Source organism: Tasmannia lanceolata, unplaced genomic scaffold (assembly GCF_043159265.1).
Source record: "Tasmannia lanceolata isolate RefF3 unplaced genomic scaffold, GAP_Taslan_0.1 ptg000002l, whole genome shotgun sequence".
Taxonomy (NCBI): domain Eukaryota; kingdom Viridiplantae; phylum Streptophyta; class Magnoliopsida; order Canellales; family Winteraceae; genus Tasmannia; species Tasmannia lanceolata.
The window spans coordinates 39,839,973-39,864,108 of record NW_027518679.1 but is presented as its reverse complement, the minus strand read 5'-3'; the positions used below and the strand labels follow the sequence as shown (position 1 = coordinate 39,864,108).

Sequence of the window (24,136 nt, the reverse complement as noted above, 5' to 3'; positions counted from 1 at the left end):
CCTGATTTTGTGGATTTGTCATGACTGGTCGTGTGAGTGTCCCTAAAGTTAGGAGGCCTCGAGTTGTGGTCGGTTGGACACTTAATCAAGCCGATGGCTAGACTAGGATGGGCTTAAATAGCCCCCTTGTTTTCCTTAGGACCCACAGCCTAGTCACACATAAGGTGTAGGGCCCACCTGCATTAGTAGGGCATATAAGGAGTTCTAAAAATTACAATTCACTTGAACTTAACCAATCGCACAACAAGCTTTAAAAACTAGTCAGGTCTAGTTGATCGAGTCTAGGATAGCGGTCCTAGAGGGTTAGGCATTGTAGTTTAGCATAGATCGCCGAACTACGTTGACTCTGATTCTTCCCGAGGCCGGGATACGTAGTGCAGCCAGGATGGATGGCCATCCTGGTCCGAGTCAAGTATCACATTAGATTTTAGGGTTTGTAATATTGTATGTTTTGCTGTGTTTTCTTACTTTCATGTACATACCCTATACATTTAGCTTTAGCATGCATGTGTTTGCCCATTAGAACTTAGACATCAATTAGGCATGACACTCATAACCTAGCCATTCTTAGGTGCCATGTCTTTCATTTCTTTTGTGTGTGCTTCTTATTCATCTCCGATACATGCATGATTAGCTAGACGTTATCTCAGGGATATTCGTTCCCATGTCGCATGATTTTCGCCCAAAACTCTTCAAAGTTAATAATAAATGGCATAAGAGACCAGGTGCTTGCACTTAGGCGAATTGGGAGCGCCTAACCCCTTCCCCATTCGTATCAGGCACGGACCTTTTGTATCTCTGGTTATCTGTTGCGACAGAGCACAGCATGGGATCCAGGGCCTACTTCCTTGGATGATGACTATTTCTTTGTTTAAGATACGCCTCGAATCCGGGCTGGTTCCCGAATCGAGAGGTATCTCACTTTACATCACCACTCATGCTGTGAGGGGCACTCTTTTGAGAGTTCCTTGGTGGAGCTCTTCTTCACGTGGACAATTTAGAGATTTTCTGGGGGCCCGTTCCCCGCCTCTCTCGGATCGAGGTCCACAGGGCTGCAATGAATATTTTTAATAAATACGCATGCACATATATTTTTAAAAATAGTGAACCCACCTTGTTCGAAGATCTAAACCATTTAGTTCTCATACCCCAATGTATATACGTCGTATGACAAAAATCAACTCCATTCGATGATCCTAACTCTACGGTCTAAAGAGATTTCTATATGGTATAGCTTATCTACACATTAGAGGGTTAGATTATCCAATGGAGATTATATTTGGGGCATAATCTAATAACATTGGGTTGGGGCCTAGCAGGTTAATTTGGTTCTTCTAACAAGATGTGTTTCATTGTATTTTTCAAAATATATTCTCACCTACGAGTGGACACAGTATACATTAGGGCCATATAGCACTTGCGTGCATACGTCATAAAAAGTTTATTTGTTTTTTAGAAAATTCAGTGGGGCCACTTTGTTCAAAGATCCAAACTGTTCATTTGTTGAGCCTTGACATATATATAGGCTGGGCCCCAAAATCATCTCCATCTGGTGATCCTAACAATTCAATCTAATACTACGGATATCATCTCTATAGGATTTTTGGGGCACAACCTATTTATGTCGAGGCTCAAACAAATGAACAGTTAGGAACTTTGAACAAAGTCGCCCGAGTGAGATGATTTTTGTGGAGTTAGGATCATTGAATGGAGATGATTTTTTTGGAGTGATGCATTATTTTTTGGGTATAAAAATTGAATGGTTTAGATCTTTGAACAAGGTGCGTCCACTCTATTTATTGACTCTTTATTCTTATATATCTGGCATTTCTGGAGGACAAATTGGTTATATGATCCTCATGGATCGGCGAATTATTGGGCTGAGTTGGATTTGAACCAGCGTAGACATATCGCCAACGAATTTACAGTTCATCCCCATTAACCAGTGTAAATAGGCCTTTGCTGAAAAATCTTCTCCATAAGATGATCCTAACTCTCCGATACGTAAAGATTGATTAGAGGGCTTGGATCATCCTATGGAAATGATTTTATGGGAGAGGCATCTTTATGCTGGGACAAATGAATGGTTTAGATCTTTCAACAAGCTGGCCCAAGTGTTTTCTTTATATATACTTTTTAAAGGGTCCACCAACTCCAATGATCTCAACCATTTATTGTTGGGCCCACAGAGGGTTTGCCCTCAAAGAGAGATAGAGTACCGCTAGGCCCCACCAAAAGATCACGTTGAGAGAGAGAGAGAGAGGCGTCTGATGGTTGTACCGTGTGAGTCTGTGTGAGAGAGAGAGGCGCGCGGAGTAACAATTGTTAACGGGTTGTACACTTGTACTGGTAAAAAAATGGGGGTGAATTCATCCTAAAGGCAAATTTATCGGCACTCGTTAGCAAAATCTTCCTTTTCGTAATGTTTCGTTAAAAACAACGCGTAATGGTAAGCAGATTCACGACAACTGGCCCGCTGCATGTGTTTAGCAGTTCAGGCAAAAAAGGAGGTCCAACTTTTGATTCCATGGAAAATTATATCTCCGCCCCCTTTTGTTTTTTCAGTAGAAAATCGTGAGAATGTTGAAAGAGGGTGGAAATATCACTTTCCTTGAGAATACTATAAAATGACATCTCCACCTCTTCTCTTATTTGAGATTAGGGGGTTGAGAGAAAAAAGAGAGGAAAAGAGGAGATGAGGAAGAAAAAACAATGGTGGAGTTCTCTTCAGATGGTAAGAGTTTAATTGATTCTTGTTTTCACTTTGATTTTTCCCCTCCTTGTAATGCATTTGTTTTTAACCCATTTTCAATTATTTATTTTTTTTTGTCCAATTTGTCGTCTGGTTCTTTCTTTATTATTCATGTGTGAGTGAATGGTATGTAGATTTGAAAAGAAAAGCCATCACATATAGTTTCATATCACATCTCTCTAGATTTGGACTTTAGCTTAGATGGTTTCACATCACACATCACACTGTTACCTTACGTCAGAATTAATTACATGCAGATATGCTTCAATGACCATCCAATACTTTTCATTCTAAGCAAGCTTACATGAGAGTAAATCCTATCTTCACTCACCCTTTTGTTTCTCCCCTACGTTTGGTTGCTGGAATTTTTTTGATTCTTGGGACTTTTGTGGAATTTCCGCAGGAAACCCACGTTTGGTTGGTGGGCCCAAAATAATCCCAGGAACCAAAATAATCCCAGGAACCAAAAATAAGCATGTAGAAGATTTTTTTTCTTCCCAACAGTTCAAGCAACAAAACAAAACATTTTTTTTCCGACCGTAGTCCGGTCAACCAAACATGGGATTTTTATTTTACCGGGATACTTCCAGGGAGTTTTTTTCCCACCAATCTCCCAGGAAGTTTTTTGTTCCACAAAAATCCCAAGAACCAAAAAAATTCCGGCAACCAAACGGAGCTGGTCCCAGAAAGCATGAAAATGAAAAGAGTGTGGAAATATCACTTTCCATTAATAATATTATATAAAGACAATTGGCCATGCCAATCATTTTTTTATTCTTTCGCTGCTCTCTTAAAATTCATTCATTCATTCTAACTAGTTAATTGAAGCTCTAACAAACGAGTTTGAGTAAAAGAGAGATGGTAGAAGTAACTGAAACAAGAGATGAAAATACCATTGTCTTTTTTGTTTCCTTGTGCTTATATGTAAATTCCAATTGACAGGATTAACATGTTGAATGGATCAGGTGATATAGGAAAAAGAGGCACGAATCTAAACTTCTTTGCTCTTTTATATGTGGATGGAGTAGGGTAGATTTCTTTTTTTCTTTTTAACATGATCTGTATAATAAAACCTTCACATCAATGCTAATGCTAAGAATACTAAGGCCTCTTTGGATACGTGCATTAGTCTCGATAAGATTATTTTAATTAGGAGTTCATTATTAACTAGATATCATGCATTCCTTCTAAAAATCTTCTATTCTAATTTTGAGTACAGTTGGAGCTCTAATAATTAATGCTCTATAAATAATAAAAGACAACCCATCTAACCCTAATTCTGAAAGAAGGCTTGCCTGCAAAATCCACTTTTACTATCAGCAATAAAAGGCAATTGCCGCAACCCTAGCCTAACCCGAGGTTGCATTATCTCAATCCTAATCCGACCCATTCTGAACCTCTAGTCGGGAAGGCTCAACCCTAATCCAAACTGCCTCTAAATCTCTCAACCCTAATTCAAACCATCGAACTTGATTTCCAAAATCCACCCAGGTTGGTTTTGGATTGTCCTATGGCGAAGAATGAGAAAAATACAAACAAATTAAAATTTTAAAAATCTCAGTAAAAAAATTAGGTTAACGTAGTTGGGATTGGGTTGCCCAAGACCTTAGTCATAACCCAATCGGGTTGTCTTTTCCCAATCCAATCCAAGCCAAAATTGTCTTTTCCCTAGCTACGCTTGAGCCTCATCTAATTCAAGACGGGAAATCTGAAACTCGACCGAACCGCAAAAAGCTTCCATCTATCCGCAAATTGTTTTATAGGCTACTCCCATATAATGTAGTTGTCAATAATGTCACCAACAACCGGTAAGCTTTTAAAAATATTCAGTAGGTCTCAAGTAATCATCTTTGGAATCCAGTTTCATATTTGTAAATAAGCTTTTTTTTTAATCTAATCTTCTTTGCAATTCGCATACTGAGGCCTCCTAGGAAGCCATTAAATACATTTTATTTGCAAATAATCATATTTAACTTCAAGACCATTTGCATATAACAATTTATGCAAATAACTTTGATGGAGATCCAAGAGAGACCCTTAGGCCATGTTTGGCAACCATGATTTTTTTTTCATGGAATATTGGCTTACCAAGTCCTTAAAAGATAAGCATAGATGGAAAACCTTATGAAAGGTTATCCTAATCTAATACATAATTGTTTACTTGCCTAATCTACACCATCTACAACATCTAACACCCTAGATCCAGTGGTCAGATTTTACTAGATTTAATATACTGACATAAGTTTCTTTTAGTTTAATGTTATTTCTAAACAGTCACAGTTTTTCAACATGATCTGGATAGTTTATCTATTTGGGTTTACTATGGATGACAATAGCCTAAAAGTCACATGCATGTGATGATCCTAGCCATCCAAGCAACTGCCTACAAAATGACAACTAACCAACATTCAAATTTCAACTCAATCCATATGGACACTTGCGTTGCAGAGGGTGGATTCAAATAATGATTCAAACCATCTCTCTTTATGTATATACTAGTGGGACCATCCATGCGATGCACATCATGAAACTTATTTTTATATTGAAAAGAAAAAGAAAAGGGAAAAATTAATAGTAAAATAATAAAAATAAGGGAGTGTTGATATCATTTCCTTGGATATCTAATACATATAAGAGTTGGTATTGGCCATGGGGTTTGATCATTTTCATCATTTCTTTCATTTAACAAATATATATTTAGTACAACTACATGCAAGGTGTATTAATGAATTAGAACTATTTAATTTTGTATTAGATATCCACCACATTTACATTAAAGGTAGTTTCATGTTAAAAAGATTATTATAAATAAGAACTGAGAAAGGCCAATGGGTGTCAACTCTCAGCTCCTCTGTTTTTATTTCAAGATTTAATTTATTTCCACTCACTCATTCTAATTCAATTGCAATTATCTGGTCTGCATCTGGTCTTCAGCATTTCATTTTCCATGTGGACACGTGCTCTAGAGTATTTCTTTTGCCACATTACGATTTCTGTTGGGTTTTCTTTATGGGATTTGAAGATGAATTACTATCGTATTTTATAATTTTCTTATCAAACATGTTCAACAATGCAAGCCTTCCTGAGTATTTAAAGTGTACAGCCATATTCCTGCTTGGGTCTTAACCTTACGAGATACACAAGAGTAAAATTTCTGTACACCCTCATGTTTGTGTTTTTGAAAGGTTTTAAGTTGGGTTAGGTCTCTTAGGTAGAAGTAAGGTAATGCAGTTACCACCTTGCAATATTACATTATTGCCACTTCAAGCATTCTAATGCGAACCCTATAGGATTATATAAGTGATACTCTTCTTTAATTAACTCTTCTTTAATTTTTTGTGCTATTCAATGACAGATTGTGTACAATCTTGTATAATTCAAAAAAAAAAAGTGCATTATGTACAACCCATCTCTTATATGATCGATTTGCTCTGAATCTAAAGTTCTTTCTTTGTTGCCCTTTTAATTAGGGAGGTGATTTTTTCACCTCCACTGTAGGATTATGCGCCCCTCTTTTAAAGTGAATTGTGGCAGACTTTAACTCTTTTTTATGTCAAACCACGTTAAAAGGGGGAGGGTTGGGGGGGGGGGGGGGGGGGGGGGGTTGGGGGGCACATAATCCTACAGGGGGTGAAAAAATCATCTCCCTTTAATTATTATATGCTCGCTGGTAGTTTATGATTTGTGATGCTGTGCCTGTACGGAGGGATGTTTCTCTTGGTTTTTCTTCTCTTTTTAAGCTTTGGGTGCTTAAGTTATTTGATTTGGGAGATTGGAATACTTGTTTCTTACTAATCAAATTTACTCAATCCAGGATTGCTACATTGACATTTGCTTTCAAAAGTTCTTGGCCTTATTCACCAAAAATTTTGACTAACGACAACTTCGTTGATATTTTGTACCAGAAACAAAATGAAGCCCCGCCTCAAACTTATGTAGCATTTGGTTCCATTTCATGAATTCCATTTTAGGTCTTTGTGGTCATATCAGCACAGGCTTGATACTCAATTTTAAAAGGGAAGTGATAAATGCGCCCCTTTTCATTACTTGGGACACCCAATTGCAGTGTCTCTATGACTGCAAAGGGGCTGTTGTACTTCACATGTGAGGATTCAACGGATTTGATTGCCTCGTACACTGCTATTGGCTGTCCCGTGTAATGAAAAGGGGCGTATTTATCATTTTTCTCTTAAAAAAATGGAGTTGTTATGGAAATAGCTAACTATGCCTTTAGTTTGGGAAGTGATATATCCGCCCCTTTTGATTTCTTGGGACGCCCAGCAGTAGTGTATCAATGGCTGCAGAGGGACTGATGTACTTAACCTCAGAAGGATTCAATGGGGCTGCATGCACTACAACAAAATCATCAATTACCAGCGGTTTTTAAAACCGCTGCTGTATGTTGGTATTTACCAGCGGTTATTTAGCCGGCCGCTGGTAGATCTTTGGAGAAAAAATAAAGAAAAATACCCACTCGCGCCAACTTTTCACTCCCTCGCTTTCCTCTCCCGCGCTACCCACTCCCTCGCTTTTCTCTCCCGCTCCCTCTTTTCCCTCTTTTCCATCCTCGTCTGCGATTGACGATCGAGGAGACGTGAAACCCTAATCTCCCGTGTCTTTTGCTCCCTCTTTTCCCTCTTTTCCATCCTCGTCTGCGATTGGCGAAGGAGACGTGAAACCCTAATTTTTCGTGACATTTAGAAGCCCAAAACTGCCGTCAAACTCTAATCTCCACTGCAGATTGATGAAGGAGATGAAACTGAGGAAGATAGAAGCTTCCATTGCTCTGTTTTTTTAGGGTTCGACCATTCTTTTTCATTTATTTTCTAGGGTTTTGACCACCCCTTTCCATTTTACTCCATCTCCACGCCATCCTGTTTTTGGCCACTGTGAAACGAAGAAGAGGGCATTTGGGGTTAGGGTTCATTCCTTCTGGCCTGAGATCTACACCATCGTTCCAAGCATGTGAGTTCTCCTGATTCCTCTTTTCTTTCTGAAGAAGGGTTTCAAGGTATTGCTTATTAGTTTCAGATCTAGAAGCATTTATTTCATTTTATGTCTTAGATCATGGTAGGTTTTTTTTCCCTCCTCTCTCTTTCTTTATAAATATGTGCCAAAGCTCTGTTTATTGTTTTCACTTTTACCCATTTTCTGATTTTCGATGTAGGGTTCTTTTAATTCATCAGCAATATTGGTTACTTTGAGTGAAATTAGTGAGTTGTTTACTTTTTATATGGATTTGGTTTTTAGGGCTTTTAGTATTTGGTATTGTTTGATCACTATTCTTTTTGTGTGAGTTGCCTGTTTTAGTGTAGTACTCATGCAGAATTATCTCTCGTCCTTTCTCTTTTTTAGATCTGAAGTTTTATTAGATTAGCCTTTTTTTCTTGTAGAAGAAGATATTCCTTCGACGGATTCTCCACAACAATCTGGCCAGGAAAAGGTCAGATCTTGTTTAACTTCGGCCTTCAGTTTTTCGATCTCTGTTTTAGGTTAGAATTTGTTTTGCTTGGTGATTTGGAAATCAATTTTGACAGTTTTATTGGAGTAATTGAGTTGGGAAAATTTTTTCATTTGTTGTTTCGGTTCAAATTTGGGATTTTTTGTTAGTTTAGTATAAATTTATTGATTCTTTGCTTTTCCTTGTGTTTTTGATGTTTTGATTTTGGTTGCGTAGTTAGTTATGAATTGTGCAACCATACACCACTTTGATGAAGGTAAAGACTCCTCCCTTTAGTGTAGTATGCTTTGGAAGTACAAGCAATACGGAATAATTAAGAAAATTTTTGTGTAGATGTCTTGTATTCTGACGGTGATTTATTTCAGATTTCTTCTCTAACGATATTTTCGGAATTCCTAATGTACTTGCCATTTTATGTGTTTTTAACTCTACGATATGTTTGAGCGGGTAAAAAGACATAAAAGGCTCCTATAATAGCTCTTAGATTTGAAAATATTAAGGTTAAAATAGGAAAAGATGTGGGTCCGGCTGAAGCAAGAGCATCCCCTTAAGAAAGTTACATCGGCTTTTGAATGCTCATTAGTGTAGGAAATGTTCTTTTGTTTCATGTACATTTGCATAAGTAGGGGTACTTTGGTCATTTTAGCCCTTTAATATGCATTTTAGGCATTTCCATAAAATAAGGGTAGTTAGGTCATTTAGAATTTAAGGGGTCGAGAAATTGTGAAGATGTGTTATGACCCAGTATTGACGATTAGCAAGTCTCTGTAACAACGAAAATAGGTAGAAAAAGAGAAGGAAAAGAGAAAGAGGGAGAGCAGAAGAAGAAGATTCGAGAAAATTGTATTTCTTTATATTTCTCCTCTCCTGATGCCCTTGTTTATAGGCCTCTTTTACATAACAGGACTTGATTCTCTGACTCAGATCGTAACCAACTGAGCCTAGCTGGCATTATTCTCGAATTACATGGAAAGCGTAAACGATAACATCCTAGTTTAACAACCTTTTAATGAATCAGATTATGTTAATCTAACGATGGACATAATCCTTCATCCACCGGGGTGTTCTGGTCATTCTACTGCCTCTGACTCTTTTGTCGTGATTTGATTGACCTTCCGATTGTCCTTCTTTGTCAGCAATCTCCTTCTGTTCTTCTTCTTGGCTCTCTGATATACCCTGTTCTCTATCATTTCCCACCCCTTGAAAAATAACCTTGTCCTCAAGGTTGAAGGATGGGTAATCCGATTGAAGATCGACTAAATTTTCACAAGAAGTGTCCTCCAGTAAAAGTCCTTGCCATTGAACGAGCACCTGAGTTACTGGCTTATCTTGCTGAAGCACAAGTCTTCGGCCTAAAATGGCAAGTGGTGAAACAACTGGGTGATTGTTATCAGTTAATGAAGGCAAAATGCAAGGAGGATTTGGTGTTGGTCCATGATATGGTTTGAGTTGCGAAATATGGAAGACAGGATGAATCCAACTATCTTCTACCAATGTCAATTTGTAGGCAACATTTGCCATACGGGCAAAACACTGACTTGGACAAGAACGCGACAAAGGTAAAGTAGTTCGACTCAGGGGAGTTCATGATGACGCGAGAGAGTTTTGAAACTATGATTTGTACTACTAAGGATAAGGATTAGATGTTTTTCAATAAGAGTAACTTCATTAGTTAATGTCCATCTCTATTATGCTATAGAAATTTGATGCCTTCAAACACAAGAATTAAAAAGAACTACACTATTTCATAATTAGGGAATGGATCCACATAGGTGTTGGGAAATACCTTGTTTTTCTTTCTTGCCTCTAAGATATCTGCCAAAGAAGGACGTCCTTAAAGCAAGAAGAAATTGCATGAACATGAAAACACATTAGTACAAATCAGCAATTAATTTATATATAGAATTGTTGTATCATGTATTGTAGGTTTATGGTTTAGCATGAAGTAATGAATGATTCACGTTAGTGTTCTAAAACAATTTCGTCCCCGCTAGTCATTTTCTCCAATATCGTAGTGTAAGTTGATTAACGATTTCAGTATAATTTAATTATTCACGGTCAAGAATAGTAATAGCAAATAACAGAAGAATTAGATACAAATAGAATAATAAAGATCCATTTTCATGTAGCATGCTACACAATAACCCAAATAATAGAGATTAAAGAACAAGGGTCAATCATAAGGAACTTAAGCATATAATCAAATATAATCATTTTCTGGAAGAAAATGTTCCATGTAGACGAACCCAACTAGTGTCAGGAGTAGACTTAGTCAATTTGAGCCAGGTAGATCCTTTCACCTTCTTCATGAAAATTTTCTATAGGATTCATTAGCCGACCCCAATTAGTTTGGGACAAAGGCTTAGTGAGTTGAGTTGTGTCAGTCTACGTACCATTCTCTGATGCTATCTTTGTTGTAGCAATCATATTACAATCCAAGTGTATATCAGAAATTTGAAGGATCGATCCGCTCGGGAAGTGAAAACAGGACAACAAAGGCATGGCGTGCAGATAAGTAAAACAGAATAAAGAATTACAACTACTATTAACCACAATTAAGTCCTTTTCTGTTCTTCACATTTCCCATGCTGTGCAGCAATTCACTGATTTGATTTAATACCAATGTACCTATATCCATGTATTTCAACATGGTCTGTCTCGCTAACACCTACCTGTGTGAGATTGGCATGCAATGTCACACGTGCTTCAGAGCACCTATTAGGTGATACCACTAGCAGGGAGATGTGCATTTGAATCAGTAGACAAGTCATTTAATTTTGCAATATCCCATCGCTTGTTTTTGTAGAAATTTACTCCATAAGAATGAACACGCAACTACAATTTTAAGTTTCTAAAATATGAGAAACACAAGAGATCAATTTTTGTTATAGAAACCATTCTATGCAAATATTATTAGAAATATCAAATGAAATTACTGCATATTGTGCAAACGGCTTTCGTATACAAATGAAATTGAGTTTATACATGGCTAAATTAAGTCATTTGTGCACCCCTGTCTTTTCCTATAACTTCCTATGTTGAGTTATCTTGCAAGATACATGAGCTTGACTAGGGTGAATGTAACCATGATGAGATCTATAAAATCAGATAAAAGGCATAATAATATCAATAATGCAACCTTAATTTTATTCAAACAGTTATTCTCCTATGGATAGTATTGGGTGAAATTGATATACGCAGTTACATTCTATTGGTTCAGATTCTTCAGATTAAAAGTACTAATTATCATGGAGCTGGTTGAAATAATTTATCAAACATGGTGTTACCTGTAATTTGCAGACGATATTGTGCCCAAACACCATATACTGCACTGGCTATAGTTGCAACCTGTGCATGGATTGCTTACTTATTAGCCATAAAAGACTACATACAGATAAGAAGAAACCACGTCCAGAGAAGTACATGAATTGTTCTAAAATGACATAAAATAGAAATGTGTGCTTGTCATATACATATATGATATATAATTAGATATGTGTCTGTTAAACTTGATAAAGTTATTTTAATGCTATAATATCAACAATATCAAGGAAGCAACAAATCATTATAGGAAAAAACACAAAACATTAGCATAAGAATAAAAATCTACAAATTGAATTATTTGTACCAGGGAAATTTTTTCTCATGGTACTAGTGATAAAAGAAGGTTTTGGAGGGGGATTTTGAATGTACAACAGCAAAAGGACCAATAAACAAAGAAAGGTGACCCCGTAGTTCTTGTTTCCATTAATTTTGATGGAAGGGAAAAAATTATTTCTTGTAGAACCAAAAGCACATTTTCTACACAGATATTTTCATTAGAATGCAATTCAAGGATGATATCTTGTTGCTTCTATTTTTTTAAATTTTTTTAATGCATAGAGTAGATCTATCAACAAGAGAGATTATACTAAACCCTTGTACATCACCAAAATTGACAAAGTTCTCTTTTCCATGTTCTACTTGAACCCTTTTTTTATAGGCTTAAAGGATGCCCAAATCAGCCCTCCAAAGATGTGTAGAAGACACTAGATAGACTTGGTTGTTTGTAGATATTTGTAGAGATGTGCAGGAATTCTAGAGTATTCTTGAGAATTCTTTCAAGAGACAAGTGTAGAGTATTCTAGCGAGTCTAGAAATTTCTAGGATGCCCTCGAACCGTTGGATGATGCCGAGTGGCATGAATGCATGATCAGGGCCATTGGCGGAGGAAAGAGACTATCTAAGGGTGAGCTCCTTAGTGCAAATCACCTATGAGACCTCTGAATATGAGAACTTCAAGCGTTGTAAATCCTTCCACGGTATAATACAATTCTTCTTCCGATTCCACTCCTGTGTGCTTTCTTGTGTGAAAGTTTGTTTTGTTGCCTTGATCGAAGGCTAGGACACTTGGATTTGGCTGACTCGGGGCTAAAGTTGAGTTTTGCATGAGTGCCGCATAGGTTTTAGCCTACAGATTAGCAGGCCCATGACAAGTAGCCTAACAATGAATCGGTCATTTGGTGTACAAATATGGAAAACTGAACTGTGTTATAAATGGTTTTAGCTTTTGACTCTTTCAAATGAAAAGGTAGCAGCAGCGAGAGAGTAGGCTCTCCATGGAAAGTATATTACATTATAATAATAAATGAAAATTGGCAAAAACTTAAAAGTTAAAACATATCAACATAGAATTTATGTCTACCACTTGTTCAAGGAGTGTATTGTCAATTAGGAGTCTAACAAAGTCTTCTAGGTAGTGATGCCAGATGCAATTCTCTCAAAATAAGGCAGGGCAAATAGAATGTTAAAAGTAGACATGATTTAATTTATAATCATGTGGATAACTTTGCAAACTGCAGAAAAAAACATTTGGTAGTGAGTGGAAAGAACTGAACTCATGGATGCAATAATTGGGCAAGGAGGAAAGGGAAAGAGATATATGACAGCAGATGTCAAAGAATGTAGAATTTGGAGAGAGAAAAACATGCAAAGATAAAATACAAATTACTAACAGTAAACCAAAAACTTACTATAATGGATAAAGACACTGTAGACTTCACTTGGAGAAAGAAAAAAAAAACAGGGCTCTTTATAGCCTATCCATGAAAACTATAGAATTCTATCAAACAATTAGAACAAATATTGATGGAAGATTATGCATAGAAGTATGGTTCTTGAAAGTTACTGCAGGACAGAATGGGGAATTTTCAGAGAGGTCCCTAAGATACTAAGTCAGCCTGGAAAACTTTCTAGTATTCACTTTCAAAAAACCTTAACGACAAACGTAATGTGAACTTAGAGAAAGAATTCTAAAAGAGAAATAGTATATGGACTCATTAGCAGATAAAACTCGATGACTAATATCCTCAAATTGCTCATTATCCATCCTATTAGTTTGTCACATAAACGGATTCTCGTGTGGGCCTAACTGAAACATTGCTTGTTAACAACGTACAAAGAGGCGAGGGCAATTGCGTGTCATCTTTATCAGATATACTCTAATCTACACAACTCTAGCTGCTAATAACATATCTCAACTCAACTCAACTAAGCCTTTGTCCCAAACTAATTGGGGTTGGCTAAGCTGCTAATAACATATAAATAATAAAAATCTATATATTAGACTAGCCTTATAGCAACCTATTCTCTTCGAACATTCATTTTCAGTCACCAGGAGTGTATGCACATCTCATTAGCCAACTGTCAGGAGTGAATCATTGGATTGATAAGGATGCTGGCTATCTAAATCCCTGGTGAGACATGAAGCAAGGAGATAGTGGACGTGGCCTAATATTTTGCGCGGTAATTGATTTTGCCACTATATCCTTTTTATTTCTTTTGCAAGAAATAAGAAGGAACTGAGGAAGATACAATATCTGGTTTTGGACTTGCAAAAACCAAGTTCACCTGCTCAATCAAAATCAACAGCTGAGTGAAGAGAAAAGTCCTGAATATATCAAAGATAAATGAACTGAAACCGTGTGAGCCTCTCCAATATCATTTGAAAATCGGTTCACTTTGTGAACTGTAAAAGCTCTTTTTGACAAGAGGTTATCAGATATACTAGTCCTCCAATTGGTCGTTACTCGATAAGACTGGCTCCGCCATACACACACATAGTTTGACATATAACTCTAGTGCAGCATTAGAAGTTGAGCATGGGATGAAAATTTTGTTGCATTCAGTTAATGTCTGAGAACACAACAGCGTGGAAGACATGTGATCTCCAACCCCAAAAACATGTAAGGCTCCCAAGATCTTTAATGTGAAAGTGATAATGAGAAACTAAACAACATAAATGAGCAAGATGACTTTTCCACTAGTGGTTTGATGTACAAAGATAGAGTACTCACTCGGGCTTTAAATAAGCTCTGTCTGTATCACAGTACTGCTGAATTCTTCAGGATATATGGCGGTTTTCTCAGCCGAGAAACTAGAGAGAAGTCAAGAGGAATCTAGGCCTACTTGAGGCATAATGTATACCTCCTCATTAAGATCGTCATTTTGGAACATGTTCTTGATATCCATCTGATAAAGGTTCCCACTGTCTAAGAACATGAATGGCAAGAATATTTTGGTGGCAGTCATTTTAGCAACTATAGTGTAGGTTTCTTCATAGTCAACACCACATTCTTTAGTAAATCACAAGTTACAATTTAATCCTTGCATCTTCACTACAATGCTACACGTTACTCATGTATAGCATATAAGATTTAGGTTAAAAAACAGAGCTAGCAGTGCTGAAAGTAAGCAGTATGAGCATGTGAGACAGGAGTTCTGGAAGAAAATCAAAATGTTCAAGAAAACAAAAAATTCTAGGAGACTTATGGACTGACGTCAAGGGGGTTTTGAATTTCATATCGGGTAGATTTTTTTCCTCGAATAAAGATATGTTTCAATCGTAAGGGCCCTTTAACCATCATTGGTCAAGGTTGGAGGATCTTTCTCTATTTTAAAAGATAGACTTCAGAAGCACAGGATCAGAATTTGTAAATCAGGCATCGAGCTAGAGCATCATTTTCTCAATACAAAAAGATTTCTCGACATGAAATCATTTTCCAGCAATTATATGTGGCAATACCAAGATTCAACTACATGTATTGATTATAATTTTATTTAACTTTCATTCTTGCCTGCAAAGAGAAGCATTAATCATAAATTAAATGTAGTAGGTCCATCAAGTTAGCTATTGCATACTATCATAAGAAGTCTTACAGGCTCATATTTTGTAATGGCATAAACCCATCCAAGACCAACTTCTTCATACAATCTTCTAAATGCCTGCAAAATTTATCACTAATCACATGAATTAATGTTTCTTGAGATGGCATGACCAATAGTGGCCTTTAAGATTGTGCACACGAAGTTCACAACAAAAAACACATAGTTCTATAAGTAACGTCAGTAAAACAAAGGCCAGTAGATGTATAATTGAATATTAAATAAAACCTCAATATTCATCATGCATTCAGTTCCATACTGAAAGTAGATGTGCATAGTAGCTAGTTTTTAAGATGGAGCAGTATCATAAATTTCATGGCAAAAATATCTGAAGCCAATGTACTATCAGTTGATGATTTCACTATTCTCAAAAGTAAATAGCCATCAAATCCATTATGATAATAATCATAGTAACACTATTAATTTCGGATAGAGACTGTAAGTTTATCACCAACCAACAATTAATTGACTATGCATGAACTATGGCAAAGTCATACGAGTTAATCTAATATGATAACAATTAAAAAACAAAAGATAACCATGAGATGTAACTTGATATAACTCAGAACAATATAGTTTTGTTACCATGAGATGTAACACACTACTCTATCTAGGAATGAGGCCCTGGAGAGGAGCCTGCCCAACTCCACTTACTCTCAGAAGCCGCTGCTTGAGCGGAAGTTATCTGCTAGCGCAGCTATGCAGTGGAAGCTACGTGTGTGTGTGTGCGCGCGCACGCGGACTGAAGCGCCATGACTCTCATGCAAGAATTAAATTAATATCTATGCCTGCAAAACTCCAGAGTCCAGACGAATGTGTGTGTGTGCCTGCAAAATTTGGACAACATGTCTTCATCCATTCAATCCTTTCTTTTCGACATCGCATTACCTTATTCCCGTGAGTCAACTACCCTTTTTAATACATGTTGCTTATACATGTTAATGTATTGAAAGGTGATTTTTTAATATTTCAAAAGCAATGACCTTTGTTATTAGGATGTTCATATAAGTTGAATATTGTGATCTACCTAGCATCCTCAGTTGTACGCGTCTACGGAAAAATCTCAAAAAGTCATGGATCGAAGTTGGATCCAACTTCCAAGGTATGACTATGGTAGCGTTTAGGTTTTTCAAATGTGGAAGAAATTTTATTGATTATGTATAATTTTAATATGTTTAATTTGTGTTCGCTTTTGGATACAATAGGAATGACCCGGCGTACGAGGAAGGAGTTTCTCAATTTCTTAACTTTGCGTTTACTCATGGAGCTCATGGAGGAAATATATTCTGCCCATGTAACAAATGCGGCAACGTTAGATTGGTTGATCGAGAAGAGGCCGAGGGACATTTGTTGTGGAATGGGATGCTCTTGGGCTACAGTAGATGGGTTAATCATGGGGAAGGATCATCTCGTGCTGTGAGTAATAATGAATACCAAGCACCTCATGAACCAATTATACAAGATGAAATGCACGAACTATTGAATGATATACACCCAAGATCGAGCCATGATCATGATAATAGACCACTAGATGAGGAGGGTCATTCAGCAGATGCACGTATGGACGAGCATAATGGAGATGCGGATAAGTTTTTTAAACTATTACAAGATGCGGAGCAAAAATTATACCCAGGAAGCAAGTTCACTAAATTATCCTTCGTGGTTCGATTGTTTCACATAAAGTGTCTTAATGGGTGGAGCAACAAATCATTCACCATGTTGCTTGAGTTGTTGAAAGAGGTACTTCCTGAGGGTGAAGCATTACTGAAGTCCTTTTATGAAACGAAGAAGATAATTAGGGATTTGGGCCTCCATTACGACAAAATAGATGCATGCCCCAATGATTGTATGCTATACTGGAAGGAAGCCTCCGATGATTCTCAATGTCGTATTTGTGGGGCTTCAAGGTGGAAAACAATTGAAGGGAATTCAGATGAGCAGAGAACCCATTCATCCACAAGAGAGCAGAAAGTTCCTGCAAAGATTTTGCGTCATTTTCCTTTGAAGCCAAGGTTGCAGAGGTTGTATATGTCAACTAAAACGGCTTCTTTCATGATGGCATTATGAGAACCGTACCAAAGACGATATATTAAGGCATCCTGCAGACTCTACGGCCTGGCAAACTTTTGACTACATATATCAGTGGTTTTCTTCTGAACCTCGCAATGTTAGACTTGGATTAGCAAGCGACGGCTTCAATCCATTTAGGACGATGAGTATTGCTCACAGCACATGGCCCGTTGTGCTCATTCCATATAATCTTCCACCATGGATGTGCATGAAGCAACCATATATAATGTTGTCATTGTTAATTCCTGGCCTTTCTAGTCCTGGGAATGACATTGATGTCTACTTACAACCTCTGATCGAAGAGTTGAAGGAATTATGGGTGTCAGGTTTGCAGACTTATGACGCATCGAGGCAGGAGACATTTCAGATGCATGCATCACTTTTGTGGACGATTAGCGACTTCCCTGCATATGCTAACTTGTCGGGATGGAGCACCAAAGGGAAACTGGCCTGTCCTTCTTGTAACAAGGACACATGTTCTCTGCGTTTGAAGCATGGAAGGAAGTTTTGTTACATGGGACACCGACGATTCTTAGAGGCCAACCACAGATTTCGGTCTGATAAGTCTTCTTTTAATGGAACTAAGGAGAAGAGGTTAGCTCCGATTCCCCTATAGGGACACAGGTACTGGATCAACTACAAAGCATTAACATCACATTTGGCAAGAAGCAAGATACCGGTGCAAAGAAGCAAGGTAAGCGTGGGAAGAAGAGGGTCCAAGAGGAGAGTCCCTTGGAGGAAAACAGTTCTGCCTCCGCTGCTAAGAAAAAAGAGAAGCCTCCTAAGGAGCATAATTGGAAGAAAAAAAGTATATTTTTCAGTCTTCCTTACTGGGAATCGCTCTTATTGCGCTACAACCTAGATGTTATGCACATTGAGAAGAATGGTTGCGACAGTGTAATTGGTACATTATTGAATATTGAAGGGAAAACAAAGGACAGTGTAAAAGCACGATTAGATTTACAAGAAATGGGACTGAGAAGGACACTTCACCCAGTGACTACTATAAGGAACAAAACATACTTGCCCCCAGCATGCTTCACAATGTCTCCAAAGGAGAAAGATGTTCTTTGCAACATCCTGAAGGATGTCAAGCTTCAGATGGCTATTCTTCAAATATCTCGCGACGTGTGAATGTTCGAGAGCGCAAGATTTCGGGATTGAAGAGTCATGATTGTCATGTTTTGATGCAGCAGCTACTTCCATTAGTTATACGCTCATCATTGCCTAAGAACGTCAGCTCCGTATTGATTGAGCTATGTAACTTCTTCAAAGAATTATGTTCAAAAGTCCTCAATGTAGGCGACCTCCTCAAACTACAAGATAGGATTGCACTAACACTTTGTCATATGGAGAAGATATTCCCTCCAGCCTTTTTTGATATTATGGTGCATTTACCTATTCATTTAGCGGATGAGGCAATGTTGGCTGGACCGGTACAATACCGATGGATGTACCCCATAGAGAGGTACGCACAGTTCATCAAAAAATTTGATTCGATCTTGAAGGTTTCTATAAGTTCATATTAGTGAAAGTAATGCACGCTGTGATTGTGTAGGTACCTTCTCACATTAAAGTCATATGTGCGCAATAGAAGTCGTCCCGAGGGATCTATTGCATAGGGGTACCTGGCAGAAGAATGTTTGACGTTTTGTTCAAGATATTTGGAAGGTGTTGAATTAAAGTTGAATCGGCCGGTAAGGAATGATGAAGATGCACATGTTGAAATGGAAGAAGGATTTTCTATATTCTCACTAGCAGGACACCCTCTAGGCGAAGTTAAGAGTTGCCCTTTAGATCAAACCACAATTGAACAGGCACATCAATATGTTCTCTTCAACTGCCCTGCAGTTTTTCCATTTATTGCGTAAGCCAATTAAATTGTCTTTAATCTATTCGGTAAATACTTGGAAACTCTTTTCTCTTACGTACATTAATGCTTATGCAGAGAACATGTAAACCATATTCAAAGGCTGCATCCTCGTGCTAGGTCAAGGGATATAGAGCAAATTCACAATAAAAAATTTCCAACTTGGTTTGGCACACAAGTCAGCTCACACCCACATTAAGCTACTCTTCAACTTTATTTAGCATACACGTTGGTCTTTGTTAATCATTATCAAATTTTGAATAGGTTCAAAATTTGCAGTGAACAAGGAGTGAGCATATATCAGAAAAGCTTAGATGGTTAGCTGGAGGGCCAGCGCCTGTCGCTAGGAAATACAAAGGGTTTATTAGTAAAGGTTTCCGCTTTCACACAAAGGCTCGCGAACAGAAAAGGAAAACACAGAATTGTGGAGTTGTTGTCACTGCAAATACAAGAAGTTTTTCAAGTGCCAGGGATCAGAATCCAGTAGCAGGAGATATTAGTTATTACGGTGTTTTAACAGATATCATTGAACTTAACTACTTTGGACGCCTGAAGGCATTGCTTTTCAAATGTGATTGGTTTGATGTTGTAACGCCGAACAGGGGAATAAAAATAGATGCGTTCGGTTATACAGTTGTAAATATGACACGTCATATTTATAAAAATGAGCCTTTTGTCTTTGCATCTCAAGCTGAGCAAGTATTCTATGTGCAAAATCACCCCGGTAACAAAGACTGGATGTGGTTGTGAAGACAAAACCTAGGGACTTGTATGAGTTACATGGGAACAATGATGAGGGAGATGTCCAGACCGAGGCAGCAGAAATCCAAAATTTGGAAGACGTAAATAGCTGGGAACGAATAGATATAGGAGGGACAGAAATTGACGAACCGTTGGAACAATTGACCCAGGCAATACCAGATGATGAAGAATGTGATACAGATTCAGATGATAGTGACGGTGATGAGAGTCCCTTTGCCAACGATAAATAAACGGGATCATATCTCTTTCTCTATTTGGTGTACTGCTTTGATGGTTGATTTGTTTGAATTTTGACAAAATGTCGCTCTTTTCTTAATGTTCTTACATTTGTAGACTTTGTGTAGTGGAACACTTGTATCTGTTTTTTTCTAAGAAATGGTTGAGGGGGTATCATATTTGGGAGTTTTGAATCACTAAATGTTGCTCTATTCTTAATGTTCTTAAATTTATAGGCTTTGTTTACTAAAATACTTACACCTGCTAGCTTTTGAAATTTGATGGATACATTATCATCTCCGCTTAAATGTCAAATCGTTAAATTGTTATCAATTTGCAATAGTTGTATGCTTATTATTTAAGATATCAATCTCAATTGTTAATCATGTACAGGTGATCAGACATGAGGAAACGCAATCTCACTATGCCACCCTCACATTCTCAGGCCCAAGATACTCATGATGATTCCCAGTTAGGACAGGGGGATGAGCAGATTGAGGATCTGGATGACCAGGTCGGGCACTTGCATACACAGCCCTCCTCTGTTCCTGAGACACGGGATGTTGCCTCTTCGTCGAGGAGGTCTTGGAAGAGACGTGGTCCTACTTACTGCAAAGATACATGGGGACGCCCTAGGAGCCAAAGGAAGAGAGTAGTGTTTAATAAATTTGGCCAGCCCGTAGGAAAAATAGGGAAAAAATTCACAAATTTCTTGGGCACTGTAGCAAGACTTGGTGCTAAGTTACCAATTGACCAATTCGACTGGAGTCAAGTGCCTAACGAAAAGAAAGAAGATGCGTGGGAAGTTGTTCAGGTACGATGAAAATAAATTGTATTATTAACTTCCTACAAGTTATTTTAGGAAGCTAGTATTATTTTGATTTTAAATTTTGTTATAATTCCATGGTATTAAAGACTTCTTACATGTCAATTTAGGATTACTATGATGTTGATGAGATGCATAAGAGTTGGACATTGAGTAATATCGGTACAAAATGGAAAGATTGGAAGTGTTATTTGAGAAAAGCTTACTTTGATCCTGGTTTCCCATGCACGGATGATAGAGTAATTGGTGACCAGTGGACGGGTCTCTGCGCCCATTGGCAGTCATCGCTTGCTCAGGTAAAATGCAATCTTATTTTGGTTTTAACATTAATATAAAAAAAATTAACATTATTATATTTGGTTGCTAATTTCAGAAGCGCAGTATAACGAACAAGGCTAACCGATCCAAACAAGTGATGATGCACACAAATGGGACTCAGAGCTTCGCATGTAAACGCTATGATCTGGTAATTTCATGAACTTCTAATTTAATTCCTCATTTATATATTGGTTTTGACATGATAAAATTGTTTTCCTGTTGACAGGAGAAAGGAAGTGGCAAGGTTCGTAGCCGCCCTGAACTATTCAAGCTTACTCATACGAAGAAAAACGGGAAGATTGTTGATAAAGCGTCAGAGGATCTGATAGTATGTTATTAAATATAATGTGCCAATACTATATGCTATTTTTTTATTTATTTCGCCGGTTTTATGTTAAGCTTTATTTCTATTGTTTTTTTTTCTCTTATTTTCAGAAAAAGTTTACACAGTACGAGATGGAGCATCCTGAGTCTTCCAGTAGCAACGTTGCAATCTCCAGAGACGACGCCTTTGCCCATTTCATGGGATCAGAGAGACATGGCAGGGTACGGATGATGGGGTTTGGTACGACCCCAACTGATTGTTTTGGGCCATCACCGAATCGCATGGATTATCGGAGAATGATTGAAGAAGAGCGAAATGACAAAGAACAAATTAGGGAGGATTTTTGCCAGTTTAAGGAGGAGATGACCCAGCAGCTTCAGAATTTCATGTCAAATTTTAGTGGTAGCCAGGTAATGTTTGAAATTATGTTGCATACAAGTAAGATACAAAATTGTAAAATGAGGTTTTTTACATAACGTTTCTATTTTATAATAATTTTAGAATACTGCCGATGCGACTCCATCACGAGATGTGACTTCCCCCCCTGCAAGTCACCCGCCTTGCTCCTCCACAGAGGTATAATTGATTTTACATTTTCATGCAGCTAATTCCAATACTTGACTGATATCATTGACTGTGTAATTTACAAGTTTTCATTTCCTTAATGTTGCCTAGGTTATTTTGATGAGCTTGGCACGACCGGGGATTGAATTGGCCAAAGGACTTCTTGTGAGCGAAGATCCGGCGACGATAGTTGATGGCACACCGATTGGGCCAGGATTCTCTCTTGTTAGTGTCAGGGTTATAATAGTGGGGATGAACTTCTGATAAGACCATCAGGACGACGGAAAACTATTAGAGACGTGGCTGGAGGACATGTCGTTTGGCCATCTTTTTGTGTAAATTTATGATATAATTTTGGTTTTTAATATATTTTTTTATCATATATTTACTAATCGTTTTCTTTATTTTTGTTTTTTAACTTTCTTTGCAGGTTAAAGAAGCACCAAGCAATTAAGTTACTTTTATGTTTGTAGTACCTTTTTGTAGTTATGAACTTGGATGTTATCTGTTTTTTGTAGTTATGGATGATGAGTGACATCATCATTGGGGACATGCTAAACTATAGATAATCTTCATGTGAACAGTGGTTGGGGATATGCTAAACTCTTGTATCCGATTCCAAATTTTTTGTGTGGACGAGGTAGTAAAGGGATGATTTTGCTGGTGATCATATTATTTTTGCTTTATGATTTTTATATCTTAAGTGTGCATAAATAAGGAGGTTGATATGAACAACTGATCAGGTAGCAAAGGGATAGGAATTGCATTCAGCATTGTTTATTCTTTACTTTCCTTGATCATGTAACTTTTACCTTTAGTTTTCTTTAGGAATTCAGTGTAAATAAGAAGTTATCAAGTTGTGGATGGGTCATGAGTCGAGAGTTGAGAAGTTGTTGCTCACTTTCCCTACAGACACGAGATCTACGATGAGAAAGGTAGTTCCCATCTATTAGCATTAGCATTTGATATAGAAATGCTGAGATAGATAGTTTTTAGTAATATTAGCATTTGCTCACTTTCCCTAAAATTCATGTCTCTAGCATGTGTAAATTTGGGAATTTGGCATATATTTTAGTATGCCTTCATGTGTTTATTGTGTTTATGTTGAGTGTTCTTAGATTTCTCTTGCTTCTTAACATACTTACACTTTGTAGGTAGAGTGGGGAAATGTAGATTTTCTACTGCCTTTCGGTAGAGTCTAGAGTGCTACAGAAGGCTTTATTCACGGATTGGATGAAAAGGTACCCTTTCTTTAATGTGATTGTAAATTGGTTAAGCATACATTGGTTCAATGCAGTATTCAACAATGAGAAACTGGTTATTCGGACTTGGTTAAAACACATTATTCTCACTCATGGTCCATGCAAAATTCCAGTTAAGTTACTTGGTTTGAACATAAGATGCATAATTCTCCTAGTCAAGTGAGATGGGCCACATCTTGTTGTGTACCACCACAATGATTGCCCCCACACCAAAAACTGGGTTATTAAGTAGTTATCACAGGGCCCTTGCCACTTCCCTGATAAGCAAGCTATGTTTTCATTTCTCTTGGCACATGCATGTTTTTCATTGTTTGCTCTGATTTATCCACATAACACATTTTCTTCTACCATTCATCAGGGTTTAGTGTAATGTTGCAAATTCTTTTTTTTTTATGGGTAGTGGTGTGCACTAAAAATAGACTACGCACATGGTGCCATTTCCCTCACTTTCATGTGTATTCTCTTTGCATGCTGGAAAAGTAAGGAAAGAGTCAGTGTTGCAAAATC

General features: G+C 37.5%; 3 protein-coding genes across 6 annotated transcripts; all 3 read left to right on the top strand.

The window, feature by feature from the left end:
- The first annotated feature begins 2,646 nt into the window (after positions 1 to 2,646).
- Positions 2,647 to 23,229, top strand: LOC143872233 (uncharacterized). Of its 4 annotated transcripts, none has more exons than XM_077376722.1 (10): positions 2,647 to 2,734; positions 8,146 to 8,195; positions 20,728 to 21,148; positions 21,271 to 21,456; positions 21,534 to 21,626; positions 21,705 to 21,806; positions 21,914 to 22,213; positions 22,305 to 22,379; positions 22,479 to 22,702; positions 22,798 to 23,229. In XM_077376722.1, the coding sequence occupies exons 3-9, from the start codon at positions 20,738 to 20,740 to the stop codon at positions 22,629 to 22,631; spliced, it is 1,320 nt and encodes a 439-aa protein (XP_077232837.1). In that variant the 5' UTR covers positions 2,647 to 2,734; positions 8,146 to 8,195; positions 20,728 to 20,737; the 3' UTR covers positions 22,632 to 22,702; positions 22,798 to 23,229. The 4 variants fall into 4 exon arrangements, with proteins under 4 accessions (XP_077232837.1, XP_077232839.1, XP_077232838.1 ...); XM_077376723.1 differs by lacking the exon at positions 2,647 to 2,734 and adding an exon at positions 7,874 to 7,965; XM_077376724.1 differs by lacking the exon at positions 8,146 to 8,195 and having other exon boundaries at positions 2,674 to 2,734.
- Positions 16,490 to 17,483, top strand: LOC143891604 (uncharacterized). The gene is made up of 2 exons (XM_077396130.1): positions 16,490 to 16,518; positions 16,622 to 17,483. Exons 1-2 carry the CDS (start codon positions 16,490 to 16,492, stop codon positions 17,481 to 17,483), a joined length of 891 nt encoding a protein of 296 aa, XP_077252245.1.
- LOC143891598 (uncharacterized) lies at positions 17,629 to 20,348 on the top strand. Its single transcript, XM_077396116.1, has 4 exons — positions 17,629 to 18,080; positions 18,412 to 18,954; positions 19,644 to 19,992; positions 20,109 to 20,348. Exons 1-4 carry the CDS (start codon positions 17,629 to 17,631, stop codon positions 20,346 to 20,348), a joined length of 1,584 nt encoding a protein of 527 aa, XP_077252231.1.
- Positions 23,230 to 24,136: the final 907 nt, after the last annotated feature.